Source organism: Sarcophilus harrisii, chromosome 2 (genome assembly GCF_902635505.1).
Source record: "Sarcophilus harrisii chromosome 2, mSarHar1.11, whole genome shotgun sequence".
NCBI lineage: Eukaryota > Metazoa > Chordata > Mammalia > Dasyuromorphia > Dasyuridae > Sarcophilus > Sarcophilus harrisii.
This window is the reverse complement of record NC_045427.1, coordinates 443,519,939-443,547,011: the sequence shown is the minus strand read 5'-3', so window position 1 is coordinate 443,547,011 and position 27,073 is coordinate 443,519,939. Positions and strand designations below refer to the sequence as shown.

At 33.6% G+C, this 27,073-nt stretch overlaps 1 protein-coding gene across 1 annotated transcript in view; it reads left to right on the top strand.

Moving 5' to 3' along the window:
• Positions 1 to 27,073, top strand: part of MEGF9 (multiple EGF like domains 9) — a 110,056-nt gene that overhangs the window by 46,208 nt on the left and 36,775 nt on the right. Inside the window, exon 2 of the mRNA XM_023507383.2 lies at positions 17,617 to 17,824. Within this exon, the coding sequence (XP_023363151.1) occupies positions 17,617 to 17,824 (208 nt within the window). The remainder of the gene's footprint in view (positions 1 to 17,616; positions 17,825 to 27,073) is intronic.

The following is a 27,073-nucleotide window of genomic DNA, read 5'->3' as shown; positions in this document are numbered from 1 at the left end:
ATTTATCAATTGGAGAATGGTTTGATTTCTTATCAATTTGAGTCAATTCTCTATATATTTTGGAAATGAGGCCTTTATCAGAACCTTTGAATGTAAAAATGTTTTCCCATTTTATTGCTTTCCTTCTAATCTTGTCTGCATTAGTTTTGTTTGTACAAAAACTTTTTAACTTATTATAATCAAAATTATCTATTTTGTGATCAGTAATGATCTCTAGTTCTTTGGTCACAAATTCCTTCCTCCTCCACAGGTCTGAGAGGTAAACTATCCTATGTTCTTCTAATTTACTTATGATATTCTTTATATCTAGATGATGAACCCATTTTGACCTTATCTTGGTATTTGTTGTTAAGTGCCTAGTTTCTGTTGTACTAGTTTCCAATTTTCCCAGCAGTTTTTGCACAGACTTAAATTTAAGAACCCGTATACTAGATTTTGTCTTTGAGGATAAATTTAAACCCACTTAGATCTCTAAGGTTCTTTCTAGCTCTTTCATTTTGAGCTTGGTACTACATTCTAAACTTTTTTGGGGGGTTATTTCAGAACTTACCCAATGTCAGAGTATGATCATGATCCATATTATCATGACTTTAATAAGTATAGGTTATACCACACAAAACACTTCCTTTGTTGGCATAATTAATAGATCAGAGAAATGCTATAGATAGTGTACTTAGATTTGGAAAATAATTTGACAAAGTCTGTCTCGATGTTGTTACAAGCAAATTGAAGAGATGAGGACTAAAGAATAGCAATTAGGTGGTTTGGAACTGGTTGAATGACTGGACTGAAATATTAGTCTCAAATGATTTGGTGTCAATTTGGAAGGAGTTTGTGAAAGTGTTGTGCCCCAGATGGAAACACTGAAGATGTTGGCCCTGGGCACTTTACTTATTTATTTTTTTTTATGATGAATTAAATATGGCATACTTAACAAATTTGCAAATGAAAAAAAGTTGGGAGATAGTTAACATATTACATAACAGAGTTTGTATCCAGAAGGGCATTGATTAGCTAAACTTTGAATGATATCAAATAAGAGTAAACTTTTTTTGATCTAGACCTGTGATTTCATTGATATGGGAAATTCCCAGTATAAAAACTCCCTTTACCAATGCAGAATGGCATTACTGAGAGAGAGTTTCTTAGGGCACTAAGAAAACATGACTTGCCCATGGTCAGAGATATGTATCAAAGACAACAATTAAACTCAAATATTTTTCACTTGAAGGCTAATTCTCTCTCTATCCCCTATACTTTGTAGTTAAGTGGCACAGTGACTGTTGGGTTTGGATTCAGGAGTTCAAATCCAGTCTCAGATACTAGCTGTGTGACCCTGGAAATTTAACTTCTATTTGCCTTATTTTCCTCAGCTGCAAAATGGGGGTAATAACACCTAGTTACCCTGCTGGGCTGTTGTGAGGATCAAATGAAATTATATTTACAAAGCTCTTAGCATATAATTGCTATGTATAGTAGACTCTATGTAAATGTTTATTTCTTCTCTCTCAAAATGAAATACAATAGGTATAAGTATAAAGTCTTACACTTGGTGTTCAAAAATCAACTTCCTAAGTACAAAACAGGGAAGCTTGGTAGTAAAGACTTTCATCTGAAAAGGATCCAAGGATTTTAGTGAAATGCAGGGTAAATAAGAATCTAGAATCATACTATAAACCAAAAAGGTAGTGTAATCTTAAAGTACATTAAGAGGGATTTGTTGTATCTAGGACCATGATATTCATGCTGTATTCTGATTGGTTCAGACCTCTAGAGCCTTCCTTTCATTCTAAGCACCAATTTTAGAAAGAACATTGGAGAACATTCCTGGATAACTGGAGCTGGAGAACATTCAGAGGATAAGTAGTATGGTAAAAGGTCTTACAATAATACTACATAAGGATTGGTTAAAAGGATTCAAAGTGCTTAGTTTAGAGAAGAGGTTTTCTTTTTGGGGTGGGGGGAAGCAGCAGCAGATCTGTCTTCAAGTTTTTGAAGGACTATCAAATGGAAGAAATGCTTCTTCCCCATGCTAGATGGGAAAACTAGTAGTAATGGAGATTGTGAAGAGGCAGATTTAGGCTTAATACAAGGGAAGACTCCTAACAGTTAGAACTAGCCATAAGTTGGTTTCTCTGAATATAGTGCCTCTGAAGGCAGTACATTGCTCTTCAGGAAAGGTCTTCAGTTGAAGTCTGAATGACCCAGTGTCAGCTATTTTATGGGGATTTCTTATTCAAATTCATGTTAGACTTGTAAGTCCCTTCCAACTCTGAAATTCTTTGAATGGTTTTCGAAGCTCTTTTATATAAGGCAGAATAAGATGAATTAACATAAATAGTGCTTACTAGTCACATGTAAAGCACATATACTCTTTATAAACATGCCAATATAAGAAACCTGGATAAATATAAGGAGGCTCATCAGAAGATTAACAATTAGATTATGATTTTTTTTCAACCTGAAGACTTTTGAAACAGAATTTCAAAACATTCCATTAATTGTCATTGTATCCTTATGTGATAGACATTTTGCAAATCAAAGGGAAATGAAAACTATAGAGCACATTCTTTCCCAAGACACAGTGAGAGATAAAATCTTGGATGATCAGTTTCTTGTAATCATTAGTTAAATTATCCTAAGACAGTACAGAAGTGTAGAATAGAAAGTAGATGTGAGGATAATAATAACTTGATTAGTAACTGATGGGCTTCTTAAAGTCTCACAAAGCAGATTTCTCAAAATTATGGTAAAAAATTCCCCGAACTGAATTATAAGATATTAAAATATTAGATCTGAGGAGACTTTAGAATATAAAATGTGAAAACATGGAACTATAGAGCTGAAAGAAATTTTAGAGAGCATCTCAATCAACTTCCTCATATTATAGACATGAAACTCAGATCCAGAGAAGCATCATAAGAAATAAGATCATAGTGATTCTATTTTTTTCTGGTTTGTTCTGTTTATATATATCAGGTAATTTGAACCCTCTTTGTCTTTTATAATATTGGTTTATTTGAGGACAAGCCTTGATTGTCTTTTGTATATTTTATACAACTGACATTTTTAAAAGAAGACAATCCCAAATTAAATTTGATAGGTGGTTGAAGAAAGTAGTCACTACAGCAATGATAACAATTCTCTTTAAGAAGTACCTTAACTTTGTATGAGATGACCACATGTCCAATGTACACAGCTCTTTTATTTCATTTCTATTATATAGCTAAAGAAAGTCAGGGTACTTATTCCTCTTGTTAAGGATCAGTATTCAAGGACATCCAACTTTATATCTGAGAAAGGCATAGGTGAGAGCCTTATTCTGTTGTGTAGGAGAGAAAGTTTATTAAAAAGCCCGAGGAAATAAGGGACATATTTCTTTAACTCAGATGTTACTAGGACTGATCAAAAATATCTGAGCATACACTCAGCGAAAGAACTCTGGGAAATGAGTATGAACCACTACATAGAATTCCTAATCCCTCTATTTTTGTCCACCTCATTTTTGATTTCCTTCACAGGTTAATTGTACAGTATTTCAAAGTACAATTCTTTTTGTACAGCAAAATAACTGTATGGACATGTATACATATATTGTATTTAACTTTAACATTTAACATGTCAACCTACTCTTTGGGGGAGAGAGTGGGAGGAAGGAGGGGAAAAGTTGGAACAAAAGGTTTTGCAATTGTCAATGCTGAAAAATTACCCATGCATATATCTTGTAAATAAAAAGCTATAGTAAAAAAAAGAAAAGAAACACACACATGCACACACACACAAAATCTGAGCGTGCACTATCAATAATAGGATACAAAGAAAAAGTTGTTGTGAAGTCATGTGGCTAAAGTAATACAATAACCTATTCAATACTTGACTTTACCTCCATGATTTTCTATTTCAGATTGCTTTTCTTTGATCTTGTCAACTCTAGTTTCTTCCATGGTAGTTAGTGTCTGAAATAGTTCAGGAGATCAGCCATGTATGTAGTTTTAACATGTTAGAATAGAAAGGGATCTTAAAATATATTGGAGCTGGAAGAGGATCTTAGAATTTTATGAGAATAGAAACAAAGAATATGGAACTTTAGAGCTGAATAAGACATTGGAATACAGAATGTTGGAGCCAGACAAATTCTTAGAAATTTTCTTTTTCAGGTGAAACTGAGACCCAAAGAATAGAATTGATTTCCATAACCACAATGAATTTGTGGCACATTTATAAGTCTCATTTCTATATCCTAGGCAAAATTCCCTCTACATAAGTTTTATTTTTAAAATAAATATCCCTGAATGGAAATCAACAAATAACTTGATGATAACATACAAAATCTTAGACAGTTAATTTTCCCTTTATGGCCTTAGTTTCTTCTCTTATATTCTGTGTTTTGATGAAGCTTATTTCCAGGAGTAGGAAACAAATAGCAAACAGGAAAGCTATTGTATCATGGTAAATAGGATTGGCATGCATCTTTCATGTCTAACCTGTGCCACTGACTAGCTTTGTGACTTTGATTGGGGAAACCCATTTGCTGAGCTTTAATTTCTTCATCTACTAAAATGAATCGATTAGTGATATCAGAGGTACCTGACTGCTCTAAAGTTCTGTATTTTGTTTTTCTCTTTTAGGTCACTGCAGCATCTTTCTTTGAATGTTTCCTCAATGTTACTGTTGACATATTCTGTCCTTCCTTGTTAAGTCCTCTGTAAATGTTGCAGAGAAGATGTCACTTGAATTATTCATTTACCTGAATTATTCATGTGTAGATTAAAGATTCTGAATAAAATGAAGGCCAGCCTTTAAAGAGGGAGGCTGGAGAAGAGTTGGAGGCAGTGTTATTTGTTGACTAAAGAGCTAGAGAAGATAGAGTAGAAAAAAAAAAATGAGAATCAGGAGAGCTGAGTTCTTCACTTAGCTTCTTGTTCCTCAGTTTCCTCATCTGAAATAAAAGGGTTTGACTATATCTAGTGTTTAGCATGGTGCCTGGCTTGTTGAGTTGTCTTTACTATATGCTCTTTAAGTTCTTATTCTGGCAATTGACCACTTGTTATAGAAATCTGGTTTGGAAGTTGGAAGAGCTGAGTTCTAATTACGGCTGCACTTAAGTTACTCTTCTTTTTTTAGCCTTCAATTTTTTCAATTCTAAAATAAATTGCTTGGACTAAAGGATTTCAGCGTAATATCCTAAGGACTTTTATAAACCACTTATTATTGGATGATAGTAATCGAAGCAAATAAAAATGAGGACCAATATTGTTTTGTAGATGGAAAGCTGGCCTTAGAATCAGGAAAATCTGGCTTCATGTCTCATCTCTCACATGTACTGGCTATATGAGCATGGAAAAGTCACATGCTCCCTCTGTACTCTGGACAACTTTCAGGTTATCAGAACAGCTGGTGCTCTTTCTTATAGAAGGGATGTTTTCATAACGACTTCTCTTCACCAATGAAATGATAGTTCAGACTGAAATAAAAGAGTAGCTAACATTTCTCTATCACTTTACAATAAAAAAAACCCTTTTCAATCACAATAACCTTAGGAATTGGGTAGTATTTGTATCATTCTGTTTAATAAATGAAGAAACAGGTTTAAAAAGATGAAATGACTTAAGTCATTTGATGAGTGTTAAAGTTGATATACAAGTTTTGTTCTATTGACTCCTATAGAGTGTTCTTTCTAATCACCATCCTAGTACATTCTACATTTTGTCATTCTCTATTCTAATGTCCTTTCTACTTGCAACACTTTGTGTTTTAACATTTTAACTTTTGGGCAAATGGCCTAGTACTTCAAGTGTGATCAAAACTTTTTACAGAAAAGCTTGGGCCAAACCCTTTTGTTTTCATGGAATGAATATAAAGTGAACAAAAGGCATTTCATGAATGTGCATTTGGAATTTTTTATGTGGACGAGTTTTTATTTTAAGAGATCAAGCTTTTCTTTGACATTTTCAGCTTGTAAATTTCCATATCCCTAGACATGCCTTTTTTACCTCCAGAAACTCATCAGCTTTATTCCTAAGTTTCCTAGCTATGGCAAGATTTGTAAGAGGCAGCCCTAGGATTTCATAAATGCGAAGTGTAATTCTAGCTCCACTTTTATACGAGAGCAAGAATGTTATAAAAATATAAATCTCTCTGTTGATAATTCCTTTTCACTAAAATCAGGACTTTTCTAAGATCTCTCCATTGTAAACATAGAAGGATGAAATATGTGTCTAATAAAATGTACATTTGGAAATAAATGTTCCATAGATATAGGAAATCAGGCTAGCAGCCAGGTTTAGTGTCATGTGGGCTTTTTCATCTATTGACACATAGGCAGAAATAAGTTGTTAGGTAATGCCTGGTTCTCCACTGTTCAGTCTGTTAATCAGTTTGTCTTTTTCCATGCCATTTTAAAAGCAGGAGAGCATACTATTTTTCTAGCTTCTATATTTGGTTTGTGATGAAAGATTGCTTTGTTGGACTGGGGACTGTCTAAATTCAAAGATAGCTATGCTTCTGCAGAAAGAACAGTGGTCTTGGATGACATAGAAGATGCAGATTTGAGTTATTCTTCCTCCACTTAACTAACGTGTGATTCAGGGACAAGCCATTTTACCTCTGTCAGTTTCCTTACCTAACACACAGTTTGGTAATTTGCTTCTTTTTCTTTACATTGACAGTATTTACATTGTGTGTATAGAAAATTGAAGGATCTGGGCCAGCAGTAAGACCTTTCTCCCTTAAATCCAGACACTACTATGACTGTGCCCTTACAATCATTGTGCCATTGTCCAATTGGCTAAGGGTCCATAGAGGATGGGAGCTAGCTTTCTAAATCAAAAGTTAGGTCTTTGGGAAAGATTCATTGATTCTGAATGTGACTGCTCTTATAGGATAGATATAGTAGTTTTTAAAACTTTGCATCCTGGGATTCATTTGGGAAATCTTTATGGGAATTTCTAGATATCTTTCCATATTTATCTTCTTGAAGATAAGATTCTTCTTGAAAAGATGTTCTAGATCACTACTGATTAGAGAAATATAAATTAAAACAACTTTGAGGTACTACCTCACAACTATCATATTGGCTAATATGGCAGAAAAGGAAAATGATAAATGTTGGCGATGTGGAAAAATTAGAATACTGATGCATTGCTAGTGAACTTGTGAATTGAACCAACCATTCTGGACAACAATTTGGAACTATGCCCCAAAGACTATAAAACTATACATATCTTTTGATCCAGCATTATCATTACTAGGTCTATATCCCAAAGAGATCATAAAAAAAGGGAAAAGTGCCCCAAATACAAAAATATTATAGCAGTTTTTTTTTGTGTGTGATGGCAAAGAATTAGAAATGCCGATTAGTTGGGGAATGGTTGAACAAATTGTGATATATGAGAGTATGCCATTACTTTCAATAAGAAATGGTGAGCAGGTGGATTTCAGAAATACCTGAACAGACTTAACATGCATTGTTGTTGAATGAAGTGTGCAGAACCAGGAAAACATTGTATATAATAACAGCAGCATTGTGTGATGATCAAACATCATAGACCTAGCTTTTCTTAGCAATGTAATGATCCAAGACAATTAAAAAAGACTCATGATAGAAAATACTATTGATGTCCAGAGGAAAAAACTATGGAGTCTGAATACAGATTGAAGCCTACTATTTGTACTTTTAAAATTTTTTTGTGGTTTTTCCCTTTTGTTCTTCTTTTATAACATGACTAATGTGTAAAAATGTTTAATATTATTAGAAAGATATAATCTTTATTCAATTCTTTGCCATTTTGGGAAGGGGAGGGAAGGAAAAAAATTTGAAACTCAAAATCTTATAAAAGTGAATATTGAAAGCTATCTTTACATGAAATTGGGGGAAAAAATACTGTTAAGGAAACTTCAAGATCTAGCTAAGTAGAACTGTTCATAAGATTATAGGGTCATCATATTTAGACTTTGAAGAGGCCTTAGAGCTCATTTATTTTAATTCTGCCTATGTCCATCCTTCCAACCCTTTCATTTTCATCATGGTACAGGAAACTGAGACTCAGAGCAATGACTTTCTTAAAGTAGAAAATAGAAGTAGAATTCAAATCCAGCTCTTGGTAACACTAAATCTTGTGCTCTTTCTACTATAGTATACTGACTATACTGTTCTCTCCTCAGATGCTATCTTCCAACATGTCTTATTGAATGCTGTTGATTATTTTGGAAGTGTTCTCATATCTATTGTAATCTTTCTTTTCCTCCAGAGCCTAGTTATGGTGCCAGCTACTTCATGAAGCCTTAACTATTTCTCTTCCTTCACTTTCCTTCCAGCTGTAAGATTGGTAACTTCTTCCTAGAATATCTCACATCACTCTTTGTACTTACCCTATGTATTTATATTTTAACTTTTATAGTTATTATCTAAATATTTGTCTATACATGTATCTATATATATATGGTCAATATCTATATATTACAATAGATTGTAAGCCTCTTCATGGCAGAGATTATCTTATCTCATCTTTACCTCTTTACCAGTGTCTAGTAATGTGTGTATATGTATGTGTGTGTGTGTGTGTGTGTGTATGTATATACACACACACACATACATATATACAGTCAATCCTTAACTTTTGTGAGAGTAATGTTCCCAGAAAATGGTGAAAAATGAGAATGTTGGTATATGGAAAATGGGGAGTTAGTTTCCTATGACCATTAAAAACTGTACTCTTTTGTTATAGAACATTGAAAATATACTTTTCTGCATTAATTCTTTATTAAAAAACATTAATTCTGATAATATGCACTTTTCTTAACACAGTAATCTTGAAATAATCTGTAAAATGCTGCACACTAAACAAAATTGGTAACATGTAAAACATTATCACTAGTAATTTTCTAGAATTCTGTGACTTTTTGTGATAACATCTGGGGGGAAAACACTGATTTCAGACAATATTTACTTTATATAACATGAAATTTACTGTACCAAAAATATTTTATAACAAATAAAACCTGGATATTACCTTCACAAACTTGGGCACCTTGTTCCCCTCATTTTTCTCTTTACTGTGCATAGATATGAATGTGCATGATTGCCAATGCAAAAGCGAAAATGAGGTTATTGATAAAAATCCCATGACTGTATGAAGTTACAAAAGTTAAACATGTGAATGTTGAAAATCAACTGTATATATAAAACTCAACCTAGATTTCTCCTAGATGGGGAGCTACCAGGGAGGAAGTAAATCCCTCTACCAATTCATCTGCAACTATTCTTCAATTTAAAGTCTCAAGAGAGTGGCTGCAGAAAGATTAAGAAATTTGTTTAATTGAAGTCATGCATTCAGTATGCATCAGAGGCAGGACCTGAACTCAGGCCTTCAAGCTAATTAGCTTTCTATGCTACCATGCTTCTCAAAGTGAATATAATAAGTTATATAATAAGTAGTTATTAAATATTTAAACATATATACAAAATAAAGTCCAGAACCATTATAAAAATACTTTAATTTGAATATTTTATCTATCATTCCAAATAAGAGTCTATAATGTAAGATTACTGTTTTCCCAAAGACGAAAACCACAAAAATGTCCTAGGGGGAAAAAAAAGCTTATGAATTTGTTGTCCCTCAGTGTTTCCTTCTTTCCCCCCTCCTTATTTTTTTTTATTTACATGCCCACACATTTTAATAAGATCTTTTAGATTATGCTTCATTTTCTGGATTCAGACCAGAATCCCACACTACCTTTTATAGGCTAAGTGAATAGGTTGCCAAGGATTCCTTTCTCTATGTTTGAAGATGCTCCTCTGTTAGCCTTTGTGTTTACTCTTTACTCGGTTCATTGCTCTGTAAGATTCCCTAAGATTTATTGGACTGTGGAAGAAAAAGTATGAAAATTTGAGTGATAGAGGAGTATGCTGTTTTCTCTGTGAAGTGAGCAGATGAGCTTTTCAGAATTTCATTCTATATAGTGTGCTTAGTTTTCAAGTGTTCTTTCTTTCCTGTCTTCTTCCTCTCCTTAGTTGTATATTGATGACATGCCATCAGTCATACCATAGTCCTGTTTTTGCTGCTCTGAAGTATAAGAATTGGCCAGATTAAAAAAGCCAATATTGTTGGTCCTCCTTACTCTTTAATCAGATGAAAATTTTTCTTTCTTCTGTCTCATACCACAAGTCCTAAAGTGAGGACATTGCATTATTGCTATACTTAATACATAATTAAAGAAAAATTGAACAAGGTCATCTGAGTATATCTGCCAAATCAAGTAGAAGCTGCATGGGATACTGCAAAGAGCATTCAAGTGCAAACCCAGAAGAGCTGGGTTTGCACTTTGCTTTGCTACTTGTTTATATGACTACTGGCAATTCTGACTATAGTTTTCTGACCATAAGTTTCTTCCCATCTACCAAAAAATACTAGTTGTACTACTTAAATAATATTAAATGATTATGAGAATCAGATTAAATAACACATGAAATATATTGCAAACTTTTAAGTATACTATAGAATTACTATGGGTATTTCCTTTCCAATATAGCTTACTACTCCTATGTATACTCATTCATCTCTTGTTCATATTTTCTCATATAGGATCTACTCAATACAAAAATGATATGTTAATGTTGTTGATTGAGCTCTCTTGTTACTGCCTTTTATACCTGTTACATGATTACTTTTATCATATGTGAATAATTAAATTTAAAGGACAATATATTCCATGCACTATACTAAGTGTTGGGGATGCAAATACAAATGGAAGATTGTTTCTTCTTTCAAGAGACTTCTAACAGGAGAAGATAACACGTAATAGGGAGTGTTGATCCCAAAATGATGTTTTGGTCAGGAGAGTCACAATGGTGCGTTAAACTATAGGTTGGACAATGAAACACACCCTTTCAAGAAAGAAATGATTGTACTGATTTTGTTTTCCTTACTAATGCAAGAGGTGGAGGTAGACAAGGTAAGGATGGCTGAGGTGAAAAATAATTGTATCTTGCTCCTGCTAGACTTTTCTTGCTTGACTTTCACTAGTCAAGATAGTATGGCTAACAGAGAAAGAATTCCAAAGCAGAAGGGCTTAACTCCTTCACTAAAAGAATTCTTTGGAATTCTGGATATGTTACTGTTATTATGCATGCCATATTGGGTCTGGCCTATATTAACATGGATTAGTCACTTAAACTCAGTGCATCCAGGCAAATCTCTAAGTATATTTTACAAATCAGCAGTTAATGAGCTGCTTCAGTAAAAGGATTTTTTTCCTAGGAAGTTACTCACATTGGATGGCATCTTAAACTCAAAATGACCGAAACTGAACTCATTTTACCTTCCAAACCCTTCCTTCTTTCTAACTTCCTAAAACTACCAAGAGAACCTTTATCTTTTCTTTCACTCAGACTTGCAACCTAGGTTTCATCCTCATCTTCATTCTCTGTAACCAATCAGTTGCCAAGTCCTGTCAATTCTTTCTTCATAACATCTCTTGTATAACCTTCCTTCTCTCCTTTGACAAGATTACCACTCTAGTGCTGGCCCCTCATCCCCCCATGCCTGGACATTCACAATAGGCTTCTGTTTGGTTTCTTTGCTTCAAATCACTCCCCATTCCAGTCCATTCGGCTTCATATCTTCCTAAAGTGAAATGACTGACCATATCACCTCCCTACTCAACAAAATCCAATTGCTCTCTGTTACCTTCTAGATCAAATACAATATCCTGTTTGTCTTTTAAAATGTTTCATGACTTGACTCCTTCCTGCTTTTCCAGTCTTCTTGCACTTTAGTCATCTCTATATATTTTGTGATCCAGTGACACTGGCTTTCTTGTTAATTCTTGGCACAGGATGAATACTTAATATATGGTTATTTGCTGATCAGTTGTTATCAGAGGAATGAGTTTTTTCTCCCTAAATCTTTATAATCTGACAGGTGTGAGGTGATACCTCTTTAATCAATAGTGATTTAGAACAATTTTATGTGACTGTTGTTCCTTTGATCCTTTGACCACCTTTCAATTGAAGAATGACCCAGACTATTATAAATTTGACTCAGTTCCCTATATATTTGAGATATTATGGGGTTTTTTAGCAGAGAAATGTGCTGTAAAAAAATGTTTCCCTAGTTTCCTGCTTTTCTTCTAATCTTGGCTGTATTGTTTTATGAAAAAAGATTAATATAATCAAAGCTATCCATTTTATATGCCATAATGCTTTCTGTCTCTTGTTGGGACACAAATTTTCCCTTATCCATAGATAGGACAGGTAAATTATCCCATGCTTACCTAATTTGCTTTTGATATCACCCTTTCAGTCTAAATCATATATCCATTTTAACTTTTATTTTGGTATATGATATGAGATGTTGGTTTACATGTTGTTTCTGCCAAACTGCTTTCCAGTTTTCCCAAAAGTTTGTTAAATAGTAAATTCTTGTCTAAATGTTTGCATTTATGAAATGTAAGATTTATCATAATTCAATAACAGGCCTTTTCTTAATCTTCCAATTCTCTTACTTTTTACTCTCCTCCATGCACTCTACAATTTAGCTATTCTGGTTTACTTGTGCTTACTCAAATTACCTGGCACTCCATCTCCCATTTTCATGCTTTTGTACTAGCTATCCCCAGTGTTTAGAACATTCTGTCCCATCACCTCCACTTCTTTATTTCACTAGCTTCTTTTAAGACCCTGCTCAGATTCTCCCTCTGAAGGATATCTTTCCTGGTCTTCCCAGGTGCTAGTGCCTTCCCTTCATTTGTGTATCGTATAACATATGTATGTTGTGTGTATCTACTTATTTTCATGTTTCAACCTCTAGAGAATGAATTTTTTGAGGTCAGGAATTATTTCTGCTTTTCATTTTATCCCAACACTTAGCATAATTTCTAGCACATACTAAGCTCTTAATAAGTGCTTCTTAACTGACCAGCCTCATGTAATAAGAGTTACAGAAGCAGACTAGATCCTTGGAGTGAAAGCTATGAGGGATAACAGAGATGATTTAATCCAATGCCATCATGTGACAGATGAGGAAACTTAAAACTAAACATTCTCCATACTTTGCTGGGTCTGCTCTTGTAGCCACCTTCTTTCAGTGGTGAGTTCTTTTTGGAGAAGAGCCCAAGTTAGGTATTCTTCATTCTTCAATTTTTGTTACTATCCCTCTACAAAGGTATTGTCCCCATCAGATTCCACTCCTGCTTTTTAGCGCCCTTCTATGTATTGTCATACCCCACTAGGATGACAGTTCCCTGTGAAAGAGAACTGCCTTTCTTTTTGCTTGTAATCATATCTCCAGCACTTAGAACAGTATTTGGCATATGGTAAGCACTTAATAAATGCCTGTTGATTTGATTTGACTAGATACATGAAGTGAGTTGCCTGAGATCACATAACTAGTTAATGTAGAATGTCTCCTAAGGCAGTCCTCTTTCAATTATACCATCAGGTTTCCTGTATCTAAATCCAACAGCATATAATGAAAATATGGGTGTTGTATTCTTAAAGGTTAGCAATTAAATTCCAATAGGTACTTAAGGATCAATAAGGCTAGGAGAGACAGCTAAATCAAATCTGTATTCTTCTCTTAAATGAATCATTTATTTTCCCTTAGCCTTGGGTTTCCTAATAAAAAAACTAAGTAGAGTAGATTAAATGGTACCATCCTTTTCTAAAATCCCACAATATCTGGCTCCATTTAGAATCTAATAAATATTAGTTCTGTCCCATTGCACATAATGCATTGCATTAATTTAGTTAACTAATTTTGCTTAGGTAATTAGCAAGGTACATTCCATATTGAGGTTGCCAATAGAATTGGGCAGTGATTATATTTACTTTGGGACATTTTAGTACCCTTTCCTCTCCCAAATTAGTCTACCTTTCCTTCTTAAGTATCTGTCCATGACCTCATTTCTCCTTAAGGTGGACAAATGCCAACAGTTGACTTATTTTTTTTTAACTTTCTCTGAAACCCTAGCTTATTGTGATAACCCATTTTCACAGTGCTTGAAGTTTTTCAATTCACTTTTCTCATACTCCTACTGTGAGATAGATAAAACAGTTATAGTTATGTCTGCTTTACAGATGAGAAAACCTGGTTTCAAAACAGTGAAGGATTACACAGGTCATAAGTCAAGACTTGAACTTTCTTATTAAAGCTATACTCTTTTCATCATGTTATATCTTAATTTGGTAGAAAAATTATATGTACAAATATGGAATGTTGTGTGATTAATGACTATTTGATTAATCTTTTAAACTGATGCTGCTCTTGAATTTCTGTAAGACACAGAACTAATTCTGCTTCCCAGAACTTGTCCAAAACTGGCATAGTAATGAACAGAATTAATTTATTCCTAGAGTTGGATCACTCAGTGATGGTATATGTTGTTACTGTAATTTCTGAATCCTCTATTGATTGGTTACTTTGGAATTCTCAATCTTTTTGTGCTAGGCTAGATTTCAAATTTAGTCCCATTCTCCTACCCCCCCAACATAGTTGGTTTTTTTCTGGCACAGTCCAGGATTAGTGAAGCAAAGTTTATCTATATCTCATCAACAGTAACTTTTCAGCAGATCTTTCCTCTGGCACACACATCAGATTAGGATTCTTCCACCTGCTGAAAGTTGCTGGAAGCAACTTGGCCTTGAGCAAATGCTCTCCTATATGGAAAGCAGGAAAATGATTTATGATGTTATGCTTTTGTTGCAATAAGATCTTTTGAAAATAAAGTGATATACATCATCACCTTTTTCCTCCATAGTCTTTTGAGTGGTGGTATTGTACTGAAAGCAGTACAGATAGATTTGATTTGTCAAGCTTTTTAACAAGTCAAATAATTAGATGACTAATTATTATTATTCTATGTTGTTTTCCCCATTATAACCCTCATTTTTCAGGCTATGTCAAAATTATAAGGAAAAGATCTTGTTTGAACTTCTACAAATGATTAAAAGGCAAAATGTATTATTATGTTTTGTTTTGAATTTTACTATCTTTAAAACACTTATTACAGTTGAAGCAAAATGCTAATCTGAGGAAACAAAAATTCTAAGCAGTTAAAGTAAATCTTGGCATCTATAAATTATGAATGATTTAAAAGAAGTGACCCCTTTCTACTCTTTGAGTCTGTAACTGTGAATAAAATGATAGAGCATTATAGAATGATTGAGCAAGAATAGACATTAGAACATGAGCACAGAATTTTAAAACTTACATTAAATATTAGTTAGAAAGGACCTTAGAGGACACCTAATTTAATTTTCCAATAATTCCAACTACAAAATTGTTTAGAGGATATTAAAGAGGCTGTCCTGGCTGTACAGACCATTAAATAGTTACAATGTTTGCTTCTCATTGAAAGTTTATCCATTAGCTTTGGGTGATTTGCATATTTTGTTGTTGTTATTTGTTGGGTGATTGGAAGGATTTTTGTTGTTGTTGTTTTTGTTGTTTCAGTAAATGTTTTCATTTCATTTAATAGTACTTAGGTTCATTTAGTTTTATTTTATTTTATTTTTGGTGAGGTGGGTGAGGGAGAGCAGTCACTAATCTTATCTTACTCACTTGGGACAATGATTCAATTTCCCGGATGGAAGTGCATCATTGGTGGAATAATGGAATAAAATATTCCATGCTGATTATAGGGTCTTTGGTGTTCATCATTTGAGATAGGCTTACTCATAGTCAGTCCAATTTGGTTAGTTTAATGTGTGGTAAAATTGGTCAAGCAAAAAAAAAAAAAAAAAAAAAAAAAAAGGAAGTTGAATGTATAGTGTAATTCTGCCAATTTCCAGAAGAAATAAGTATCTTTTTCAGAGCTGTTTTCATTCTTTGGGGTGAGAGTCTTGCCACAAAAGTACCTTTGGCAGATTTTCAAGCCAATAAATCTAGTTCTGTCTAGAGAACCACATATTCAAAAAGAGTGAAATGAAAACCTAAAAAGGGGAGTCTTGTGAAAGAAATGTTATATGTAGGTATTGTAATCATAATATTTCTCATTGTGAAAGAAAATTGATTGTCCAGCTCAGACACAGCATGAAATAATCTATACTCTATATCACATAAAATCATAAAGCTATAGACAGGGTAAATATTATGGAACTTAAAAATCCTATTCACAACTACTCAGTGACAGTGCATCGACCCAAATCCAAAATTTTCAATTTCTAAGTATATGATGAGCATTAAATCTCAATATATTTTTCAGCTCATTTCTATCTATTTGGCTGGATTTTCTCTATACTTGATTTTAGCAATAAGCCTTTTAAAATACAAATGTATGCTAATTGTACTAATGACCATTGGATAGGGGCTTAACACAAAAAATGGATGTATTTGCTAAAAAGCCCCAAAGAATCCTGACTATCAATCTTTCTTGTCCTCCCATCCTCCTACCATGTATATTCCACTGAAAAGAATGAGCATTTTCAGATTGGAAATGTTTTTAGCTCTATGAATGTATGAATTAAGATGCTTCCAAATAAAAGGTTTGCTTTCCAACAGTTTTCATGGGAAGTGTTAATCTCAGATTAGTATAGATAATTAAATATTATTCAAGATGAACCTGTATATTTTCCTAGATATTTATTGTATATGATACTTCAAAGATCTGTCATAATGTTTGTTTGGATATAGACTTGATGTCTATAAAAAATAGTGAGGCCAAAAAAAAAAAATTATCACCTTGTGACCAAACTGGTAATGAATATATTTGAACTTGGCTAAACTGGTGCTTGAGGGACAGAACAGTAGTTTATTACTGGATTAATTCTTGAAACTTTTCCAATATGGCCAGGACTGTCAGAACTTGCTGTCAGAACTTAGATTATGCTGGCCTAGCCTTTGAGAAGCTAGACTTCACTTTAGGATGAGGCAATAGAGGACTTCAACAGAGAATTCATACTATACTAATCCTTAAATACTAAATTACCTTTGGCATTTCTTGTTGTGGGCAGAACATGTTAAGCCATTTACTAGACATTTAATAGCTTCATCTTCTGACTCTAGCTGTGGAAATACTTTGTAAGAATTGATGTGGTATACCATAAAATAGCATTGGACTGGGAGTTAGAAGACTTGGGTATGTGTGCCAGATGTGTCATTTACCAACGAGGTGGCAAGTCATTGGAATAGTTCATTTTTCTCTCTAAACATTATTTTCCCCATCTGTGAAAATCCATGAGACTACTTTTACTACCTTTTTCAGAGGAGTTGTGGGCAAAGTACTTAGTAAACCTTAGGACACAATGTAAATGTGACTATATTGTCCTATATCTTGCTACAGCTAATTGTAATTTTCCATCTGTGGCACTTAACGCATTTGTGTACTGGAGTTATGGAATAACCTTGTGTTCATCACTTGTATCATAAGAGGAACTGCCTACTACAGAAAGAAATGGAAGTCCGACATTGATACTCCGAAGAAACAAAAAGTACAGATAAATACAAGGGCCTAAAGATGAGAGCTAAAAAGTTGTTTCTTGAAGAAGAAAGAGAGGTTAAATTAATCTCCTGAACCTGTTATGAAGCCTTTAATTTTTTAAAAACAAGTTTATGGTCCTACATATATATAAAGCATTAGATGCTTAGTTGATGAAAACTCTTTCTTCTTTTATTGCAGAACACATATGTAATTGCAGTATAGTTGGAAGCCTGGATGGGAATCGATGCAACCAAACCACAGGGCAGTGTGAGTGTCTTCCAGGCTATAAAGGGCTTCACTGTGACTCCTGTGAGGAAAGCTTTTATCCAGCCGGCACCAGTGTCCAAGGGCTGTGTCTGTCTTGTGGGTGCAACCTCCATGGAGCCACCAGCTTAATTTGTAGCAGGTAAGCAGATGAAGGAGGAGAAGAAGGTGCTGATTTGGGGAAAGGAGTTTTTACTTACCAGAGAAGTAAAGTCATTTGTAATGGACTTTGGCTAATTTCCCATATGGAGTCTTAATGTTCATAGGGAAAAGGAAGTCTGCTTTGCATCCAACATAAAATAAAGCATTACCATTTAATCTACAATCCACTAAATCTAGTCAAAGTTTCCCCTTTTGTTATTGGTTTTCTCAACTACAAAATGTGTGATGATGGCTAACATTTAACATAACTAAAATGCTTTTGCATCTGTTATCTCATTTGTTCCTCATACCTCACCTATGGGTAGGTTAATGAAAATACTATTATCTTCATTTTATGGATTAAGAAATTAAAGTTCAGAAAAGTTAAGTGTTTTGTCCATGGACAAATAGTAGATTAGCAGATCTGGTTCAAGAAGATGACTCCTTTGATTTCCATTTACAGATAACCCAGAAAATAATTTTAGTGCACTTAGTTAAAATACAGTATGAATAAAATTCAAGATGCTGATTTAGAAGGCATGATGAAAGGAGCACTTTCTTTGAAGGCAGATAAAGACTTGGATTCAGATTTTAACAATTTACCTTATTCTGGGCAAGTCACTTAATCTCTCTGAGCCAGTTTCCTCATCTGTAAAATGGCAATAATAGTACTTACACTATTTTATCTATCTTGTTGCTATAAGGAAAATACTTTACTAAACTGTTCCGTAAATGTGAACTTATTGCTAAAAAAAATAATGCAGGGAAATGCATTATATTGCTAAATTTAGCTTTTATTTCCTCTATTTCCTTGCCAGAAACTATATCTCTAACACTAACTAGCCACTTTTCAAATGTATGGTACAATGAGAATAACACTTACCTAAAGATCAGGTGATCTGAATTCCAGTCTTAGCTTTACCAATAACTGGCTAAGTAACCTCAGGTAAGTGTCATTTCTTCTCTCTGAGCATCACTCTTCTTGTCTGTTAAAATGAAAGCATTAGACTAAATTTTCCCAGGTGAAGGCAAATTCATTACCACTTTTCTAACAAAATTTACTACCAAGGCAATAGTATAGTCTTTGTATGTGGAAAACAGGGTCTGTCCATCATTTTCTAACTTGTTTGTTAAAATGCAGAAGTCAGTGGCCCCAGTTGAAGCTAATTGTCATGCAAAAGGTAGCCAATCCCTGTAGAGATGGAATAGCATTGCAATGACTTTAATGTTGGTTCTGGCTTAAGAAATCAAGGGTGGATATAAAAGGAAATGCTTCATTAGGCTTGCTGTACCAGGCTTCCCTGAATGTTTATGCATTTAGTGCTGTGTAAGATTTTACTTTCAAAGAATTTGCATTTCTATTGGATTACTCTTTTTAGTTTGGAAATCATATTATACAAACACTGGATTATTTGTATTGGAAAACAGGCCATACAGGAAACAAGAGGAGGGTATTTTCTTTCTTCAGCTATATGAAGAGCTGACATATGGACAAGAGAGAATTTTTGTCCGCTTAGCTCTAGATGTAGGAGCAAAGTGGAAGTTTTAAAAAGGCAAATTTTGGCTGAATGTGAGGGGAAACTTCCTAATAACTTTCTTTTTGTTTTTTATTTTTTAAATTTAAAAAAAAAAGAATAAGAAAAACAGAAAAAGAATACAAATAAAATAAAATAAAACAAAAGAATATGTTATGTGCCTAACAGAACATCAGCAAGGATTCAAAATATATAATAGCAAATTATCAGATCAAGAAAGAATATATATATGTATATATATATAAAATGTTAGGAGAAGAAATTATATACATGAATATCCATATTTTCTTTGTTTTCTTTAAATTGTCATTTTGTTTTCTGCTGTGTGCCTTCTTTACTTTATTCTTTTCTATAGTCCTATTCTATAGGATTTATACAATTCTAATTATAGCCTCAGGGTATTTGAATTGTTATTCTTGTTTCTTGCAAAACTTTCTCCTTTGATTTGGGAGTTTTGAAATTTGGCAATAATATTCCTGTGTGTTTTCTACAAAGATCTTGTTGAGGTGGTGATAAGTGAATTTTTTCTATTTTTATTTTCTCTTCATTTTCTATATTTCCAGGACAGTTTTCTTGGATTATTTGCTTGGATTGTTTTCTGGATTATTGTGTCAAGGGGCCTTTTTTAGTCATAACTTTCAGACAATTCAGCTATTCTTATATTTTCACTTCTTGTTCTGTTCTCTGATGAGCTATCATTTTTCTTATAAGACATTTCACATTCTGTTCTATTTTCTCATTCTTTATGTTTTGTTATTTCTTAGTCTTTCATAGTTTCACTGGCTTCCTCTTGTCCAATTTTAAATTTCAAAGAATTATTTTCATCTTTGGGACTCCATATCTCCTTTTCTAGTTGCTTAAATTTTTTTCATAATCTTAAGAATTTTTCTCAGGTGGTTTCAATTAATTAATTAATTTTTTAGTTTTTCCTTAATATCTCTCATTTGATTTTTAAATTCTTTTTTGAGTTCTTTTATAAATTCTCTCTGTGCAGGAAGCCATTTCATGTTACTCTTTGTGTTACTCTTTGGGGTAGAAGATTTTTTTTTTTTTTAACTTCACTATTCTCTGAAGCTGAATCCCAGTTGTTCTTGTCTCCACAGTAGGTTTCTATGACGAGGTTCTTTCTTCTTTGCCAATTGACTTTTTTTTTTTATTAAGAGCTGTTAGTATAAGCACCTCTAATTGTGGGGTGAAGAGATGGTGCCTCTGGCTTCACTTCTGCTCTCTCCTCTGACCAGGAATCCCAAAATCAAGAACTTCCCCCTCCTGCAAGTGCCAGCAGCTAGCAGCACCCCTACCTTCCTGCCTCTGTACTCCCAAGTGTGCTGGTTCCTTCTTTCTTAGGGTGTCTCAGCAGCACAGTTGGACCTGACATTCCTAATCATTTAAGTTTCCCTCAGTCTTCCCAGGCTCAGACCCAAATTCCACAAATAGTTTAGGAAGTAAAGTCTCTGTGGTTCCTGCTGAGGCTCCAGTCACACCTACTTAACCCAGGGAATCTCCATTTGGTATTTCTGCTGAACTACCCTGGAGGAATTTGCACTTCACATAGGTTAATCCTAACCTGAGGTCTTTCTTCAGATCTTGTTAGATTGTACCAGGAGGACCCCATTCTGCCCCAATCTTCTTGATTTTTCACCAGTCTGTCTTTGCTTTGAGGTGCAAATTTGTTCTATTTGTGGGGGAAATGTGCAGAACTTGAAATTTAACTATCTACTCTGCCATCTTCCCAGAATCCTCTCTCTAATAGTTTTCAAAAAATGACAAGCAAAGAGTGCTTGACTCCTTGTTGACAAAGCTATAGGTATTGTTTGGATAAGATATGACCTTTGAGATCTATTCCAACTCTGAGAGATAACTATTACTAGCCATATTTTGTAGATCATGAAAATGAAGTACAGAGAGCTCCCCTGTCACACAGATGGTAAACTGAAACATGGGCCTTCATTGTCTGTTGGCTCTTTCTACTTGACCATGCAATCACAAAACAAACAAACTAAAATGGGATCATGGATATAATACAACTGGCATCAAACTACTATAATGTAGTTTGCTTTTCTCAGTCTTCTATTGGCTACTTCCTTCATCATGATTAAAAAACTAGCTCCTCCGAGAGAGATAATTAAGCCACTGATTCCTAACTTCAAAAGTTCCATTGTCATATATGTGGCTTTGTGATGACTTCTCTGAACTTCCCTGAAAGAAATCATTAAAAAGAAATCTGCTGTCTCAAAAGCTCAAGTTCTTTACAAGTCTTTTGTTATATGTTGTTAACATAGTATGAGTTTCAGGAAACTTGCTCATTAGTGGTTTAGCATTTTCCTGATTTAAATAATAAACAGTCTTTCCCTTGAAGTTTGAAGCATAGTTTATCCTAAGCTATAATCCTAAGAGGGACAGCTAGGTTGGCTCTGGGTCAGGAAGCCTCATCTTAGCTTCAAATGCAGCCTCAGATACTTGCTAGCTACGTGATTCTGTGCAAGTTGGTTCACTGGAGTTTTCTCATCTGTAAAATAAACTGGAAAAGAAAATGGCATGTGGAAAAATTAAAAACATTAATATACTGTTGGTAAAGTTGTATACTAATTCAGCTATTCTGGAGAGCAATTTCTCTCTGCTTCACCCTTCCTAAATCCATTCTTTGTTTTCACCAAGACCTACAAATCCTTTATCACTCAGGAGTTTTTCAGGCTATTGCCCCACCCCTTCCTTCTTTTCGGATAACTTGCCACTTGTCTTCTCACTGTTCATCTTTTGCTAAACTTTTAATTATGTGAGTTTATTCTGAGGCATATGTAGTTTATACTCTTAAATAAACTGGTGCTCAAATTCATGCTGACTGAGATGATGTTGATAAAATACTTATCAAACTTACATACCACTTTAATATTGCATTTTGCTGTAAAATACAGGAATGATTTTTATCTAGGATTCTTAATCATATTTTACTCACTACTTTGGAATAACAGCTTTTTGTGTTAAGTTTTTATTTAGTAATCCTTGAAGATGTTATTAAAATTTTTAGAGGGACTGACTTGAAATAAGGCCATAAAGATAGATTACAGAAACTGGGACCTAAAATAACTGAAAGGCTACTATGTGGAAGAGACATCAGACATATTCTTTGTGTCTTCAAAAGGCAAAATGAAAGGAAGTTAAAGGAATCAGGTAGCTGCTTAATATAAGGATAAATTTCATGACAATTAGAACTGTCCAAAAATGAAATGGGCTGCTTGATGAAATAATATTCAAGAAGAAGCTGAATTAATTTTTCACAAATATCATGAAATTGTTTCAAGTAATCAGGAAAAGATTTTGACTAGATCATTTCTCAGCTACAGTTAAACTCCAACATTCATTGAAAATTACTTGATCACTAAAAACAAATATTAACATTTGAGTAGGGTTTCTAAAAGATATTGTTTACCAATCCTAGCAAATCCCACTCTTTCTTTAGGAAAGTAATGCAAAGACATACCAGTTACTATGCTATCATTCTTTAAAAAAAGAAAGTTCTATGCCCTTTGGACATTTGGGCTATAAAACAGTACATATCCTTTGTTCCAGCTATGTCACTACTGGATCTGTACACCAAAGAAATCATATAACAGGAAGAAGAACCCAGATGTACAAAAAATATTTGTAGCAATTCTGTAGTGGTAAGGAATTGGTAATTGAGTAGATGCCCTTAAGTTGGGGAATAGCTGAATAAATTATAGCTGAAATAATAGTTGAATAAGTTATAGTTATATATATATATATAAGTTATGAATGCAATGGAATATTATTGTTCTATAAGAAATGATGAGGAGGCTGATTTCAGAAAATCCTGGAAATACTTACATGAACTAATGCAAAGTGAAGTGAGCAGAACCAGGAAAACATTGTACACAGTAACAGCTAGATTATGTGATTATCAATAATGATACATTTAGCTCTTTTCAGCAATGTGGTGATTCAAAAGACTTAGGATAGAAAATGCCACCTGCATCCAGAGAGAGAACTAAGAAGACTGAATATGGATCGAAGCTTAGTATTTTTATTTTTTTTTGTTTGTTTGCTTTTTCTTTCTCAAGGTTTTCTTCCTTTCTTCTAGTCTGATTTTTCTTGCACGGTATGATAAATATGGAAATATGTTTAGAAAGATTGTACATTTCAAACTATATTGGATTGCTTGCTATTTGGGGAGGAAGGTGGAGGAAGAAGGAGGGAGAAAAAATTTGGAACACAAAATATTACAGAAATGAATGTTGAAAACTATCTTTACATGTATTTGGAAAAATAAAATACTGTTGAGGGAAAAAAAATTTTTTACAGTTTTACAATATACCCAATTTTCAATTTATATAATATACTAATATTTCAATACAGAGATTTAGTTTTTTAAAAACATAATTACTTAAAACTATAGACAAAATAGCCTCCTCCTTTAATTCTATTTGGGTAAAGAAAATATGCAATATCATGTGGTATGCCAAGCCAGGCATAGTATAAGGGATAATGGACTAGAAGATGAGAGATCAAGAGTTCTAGTCCTAGCTGTAACTTGAGACAAATAATTGTTTTCATCTCTCCTTTTCTGTTACCATGTAAAATTAGTAGTTTGGAGTAAGTGACCCTGAAATTCCTTCTAACGTTTAAAATTCTCCATCCCAAGGCTTCTTCCAATTTGAGTCCATTCTATGAGTTCGAGGCAAAAGTGGACTAAACTTGTAGCTTAAGATTCCATTTAAGGTAAATAAAGAGCATAATTTGGTTTTGTTATGAAAAAAAAAAGCAGTGGGTTTCATGATTAAGCTTAAATGATAAATGGTGAAACATCCAAAAAGTCTGTATATTTTAATACATTCAGTCATAAGGCACTTTCTTATTTACAGTGCATAATCTTTCCACTCATTCTACCAGTTATTAACTAGACATCTGCTACAGCCATTTGAATAGAGGGAGAGGAAAACTCTTTCAGATATGACATTGATCTTGTGAACATTAGTCTGACATATTGTGATTATAATCATCATTCCTACTCTTTTGTAGTATTGTAAATAAATTATTTATATATATATATATAGTGGACTCCTTTAGTTCAGTTTACTAACTGTTCCTGGTGCAGTAATTTTGGAAATTAAATTTTTTTTTTTGCCTATTCTATTCTTCCTTGCTTATTCTAAAATATTGGTTTTTTTATCTATCATCCTTTCTCTAAATAACATTAATAAAATATATTCAGTATCATAGTATTGATTCATCCAACTTTATTGAATGAGTCAATGAAAAAAGCATTTAATTGCTATTTGCTAAGGACTGTGCTGAGCACAAAGAATACAAGTTTAAAAAAATAGACAATGTCAGGGAATTTAGGTTCTAGTGGGATGACAGCACCCCAAGAATCATCAGGGAAGGGGCTTTTTTGGAGTTAAAAAGATGATGAATTTGAATGGATTGATACATTTCATCTATAAGTAATATCCCAGTAAGAGAAGAAATGGAGACAGTATCTCAATGGAGGACATGATTGGAAAGTCAGGAATGAAGTAAAGCATAGCTGAGGCTTTTCCTCAAATTGTGATCTGAGCAAAACTATTTACTATTCAGGAGAGTGAGATCCTAGGGTGGAAGTTTCTCCAGGATGGCAAAGCTGGCTAAAATGGCTAAGGAGGATATGTTTGGAATGTCGGAAATGAAATACTCACCCTATCTTCTGCCAGGTAATCTTGGGGGCATAAGGGAAAAGTGAACATGGCAGTTCTCTGGCGCCTATTAGGGCAGGGAATTAATATAAAAGAGATTCTTGGAGTAGTCTCCATTGCTGTGTTAATAAAACTGCTTTATTTTCTGTAGAGTGTATAATTTCTGTTTCCTCAGTGAGAAGCAGTTATATACTTGGAAAACCCCAGAGAATAAGTAGCAAAATTAAGACAATAGCTTCAGCATTATTGAATACAAAAATAAATCCACAAAAATCTATACAGTACTAATAAAAACCAGGAACACTATCCAAAAATAATCCATTAAAAGTATCTACAAAATGCATAAATGACCTATGAGTTAGCCTACCAGAACATACAAGTTTATACAAATAAACTATATTAGATATTATTATGAAATAAAAGGAGTCAAATAGTTGGAGAGCAATTTACCTTTTGTGGTTGGTCATACCATTATAATAATAATAACGTTGTTAACCCAGAAGCAGTTCAACGTAGTGGGAAAAGTATTGAATTTGGATTTAAGTTCCACCTGTGCCACCTTGGGCAAATCACTTAACTTCTCTGGACCTCCATTTTTCTAATTAGTAGAATCAGGGATTTTGGAGTATATGTTCTGTAAGACTCCTTCCAACTCTGATAGAGTGTAGATTTAGAGCTGTCATCAAATTTTTGATACTGTTTTAGAAGTAAACAAAATAAAATCTGAAAAAAAAATGGTTTAGAACTCAAGGGAATTAGGGAACAAAAAATATTAATTTTAAAGAGGGCATAACATTATGAATAGTTACTACCTATACTAAAATAAGCTCAAAATATGTAAACTAATTTCCATGGTTCTTAGGGTGCAGTGGCAAAACACATAGTGATGTTGTTTTTAATATAGTTTTCACTGATAAAAATAATCATATCTTTTGTCTAACCATTTGTTAGCACCAAAGACTGGTAGCAAGAACGTTCATTTCTGGATCTTCAGTAACTATGGCTTTAGCAGCTTCAGGAGCAATAGAGAGGTTATATCTCCACAGAAATTGTTTCCCAGAATAGTGGCTCCAAGCACTACATTGGAAGCTTATTCCCATAGATTTGGGGTTCAACATTGGGCTGCCTCTATCAGTGGCATTTGGCCAAGATGATAGTGGTAGTTTGATTGGCCCAACTTGTACTGCTTCTTGACTCTCCCTTGGGGTGTCTTGCTGCTTCAAACATCAGATATAATTTCACTTTTATCTTTCTTCAGTATGAATCTTTTCTATGATATCCCAGGAGGTGACCATCTACCCTACTTTTTTCTTGAAGATCATTTAGTGATAAGAGCTTAGTATCTACTTTGTCTATTTATTTAATTTTTGGATGGCTTTAACTGTTGGGAAATTTTTCCTTTTATATGCCCAAATCATCCTCCCTATAATTGTTTTTATCATTTATTTATTTATTATTTTGATTTTTTGGTCTTAGTTTTTCCTTTAAGAAGTTAAACTGAACAAGTTTAATCTTTTTTCATACAGTAGTCCTTCAGGCATTTGAAAATGTCCTAATTCAAAAAACTTTTAAAACTTTAAGAAACTAGTAGGAAAGGTGGGCCTTAAACTCCAAATTTCATATGAGAAGCTAATTTGATTTTCAAATATTAAACCATCATGAAATATCCTAGGAATCATTAGTTTTTAAAATACAGTATTTTAAAGAAATTTTTAGTATGTGTAGAATAGTCATATCAGAGAATGAGTTTTTTCTGCATTTGGTGCTCATAATGGAATGAATTACTCTTTAAACAAGTTCTATAAGCTTTATGTTTGAGCCTTATAGGACTGAAGCAGTTATACCTTTTTATGGGAAAGCAGAGGAAAACTTAGGCCAAATGTTTCAGTGTTACAGTTCAGACCCTGAATTAGTTAGAAGGGCTCAACAGTGTTTCTGGTCTGCTTTACCCTTTAGGTAGCATATTTCATGTCCTGAAAAATACAGCTGCCTTGGAAAAAGGAGTGCTGATTAGATTTTCTAATG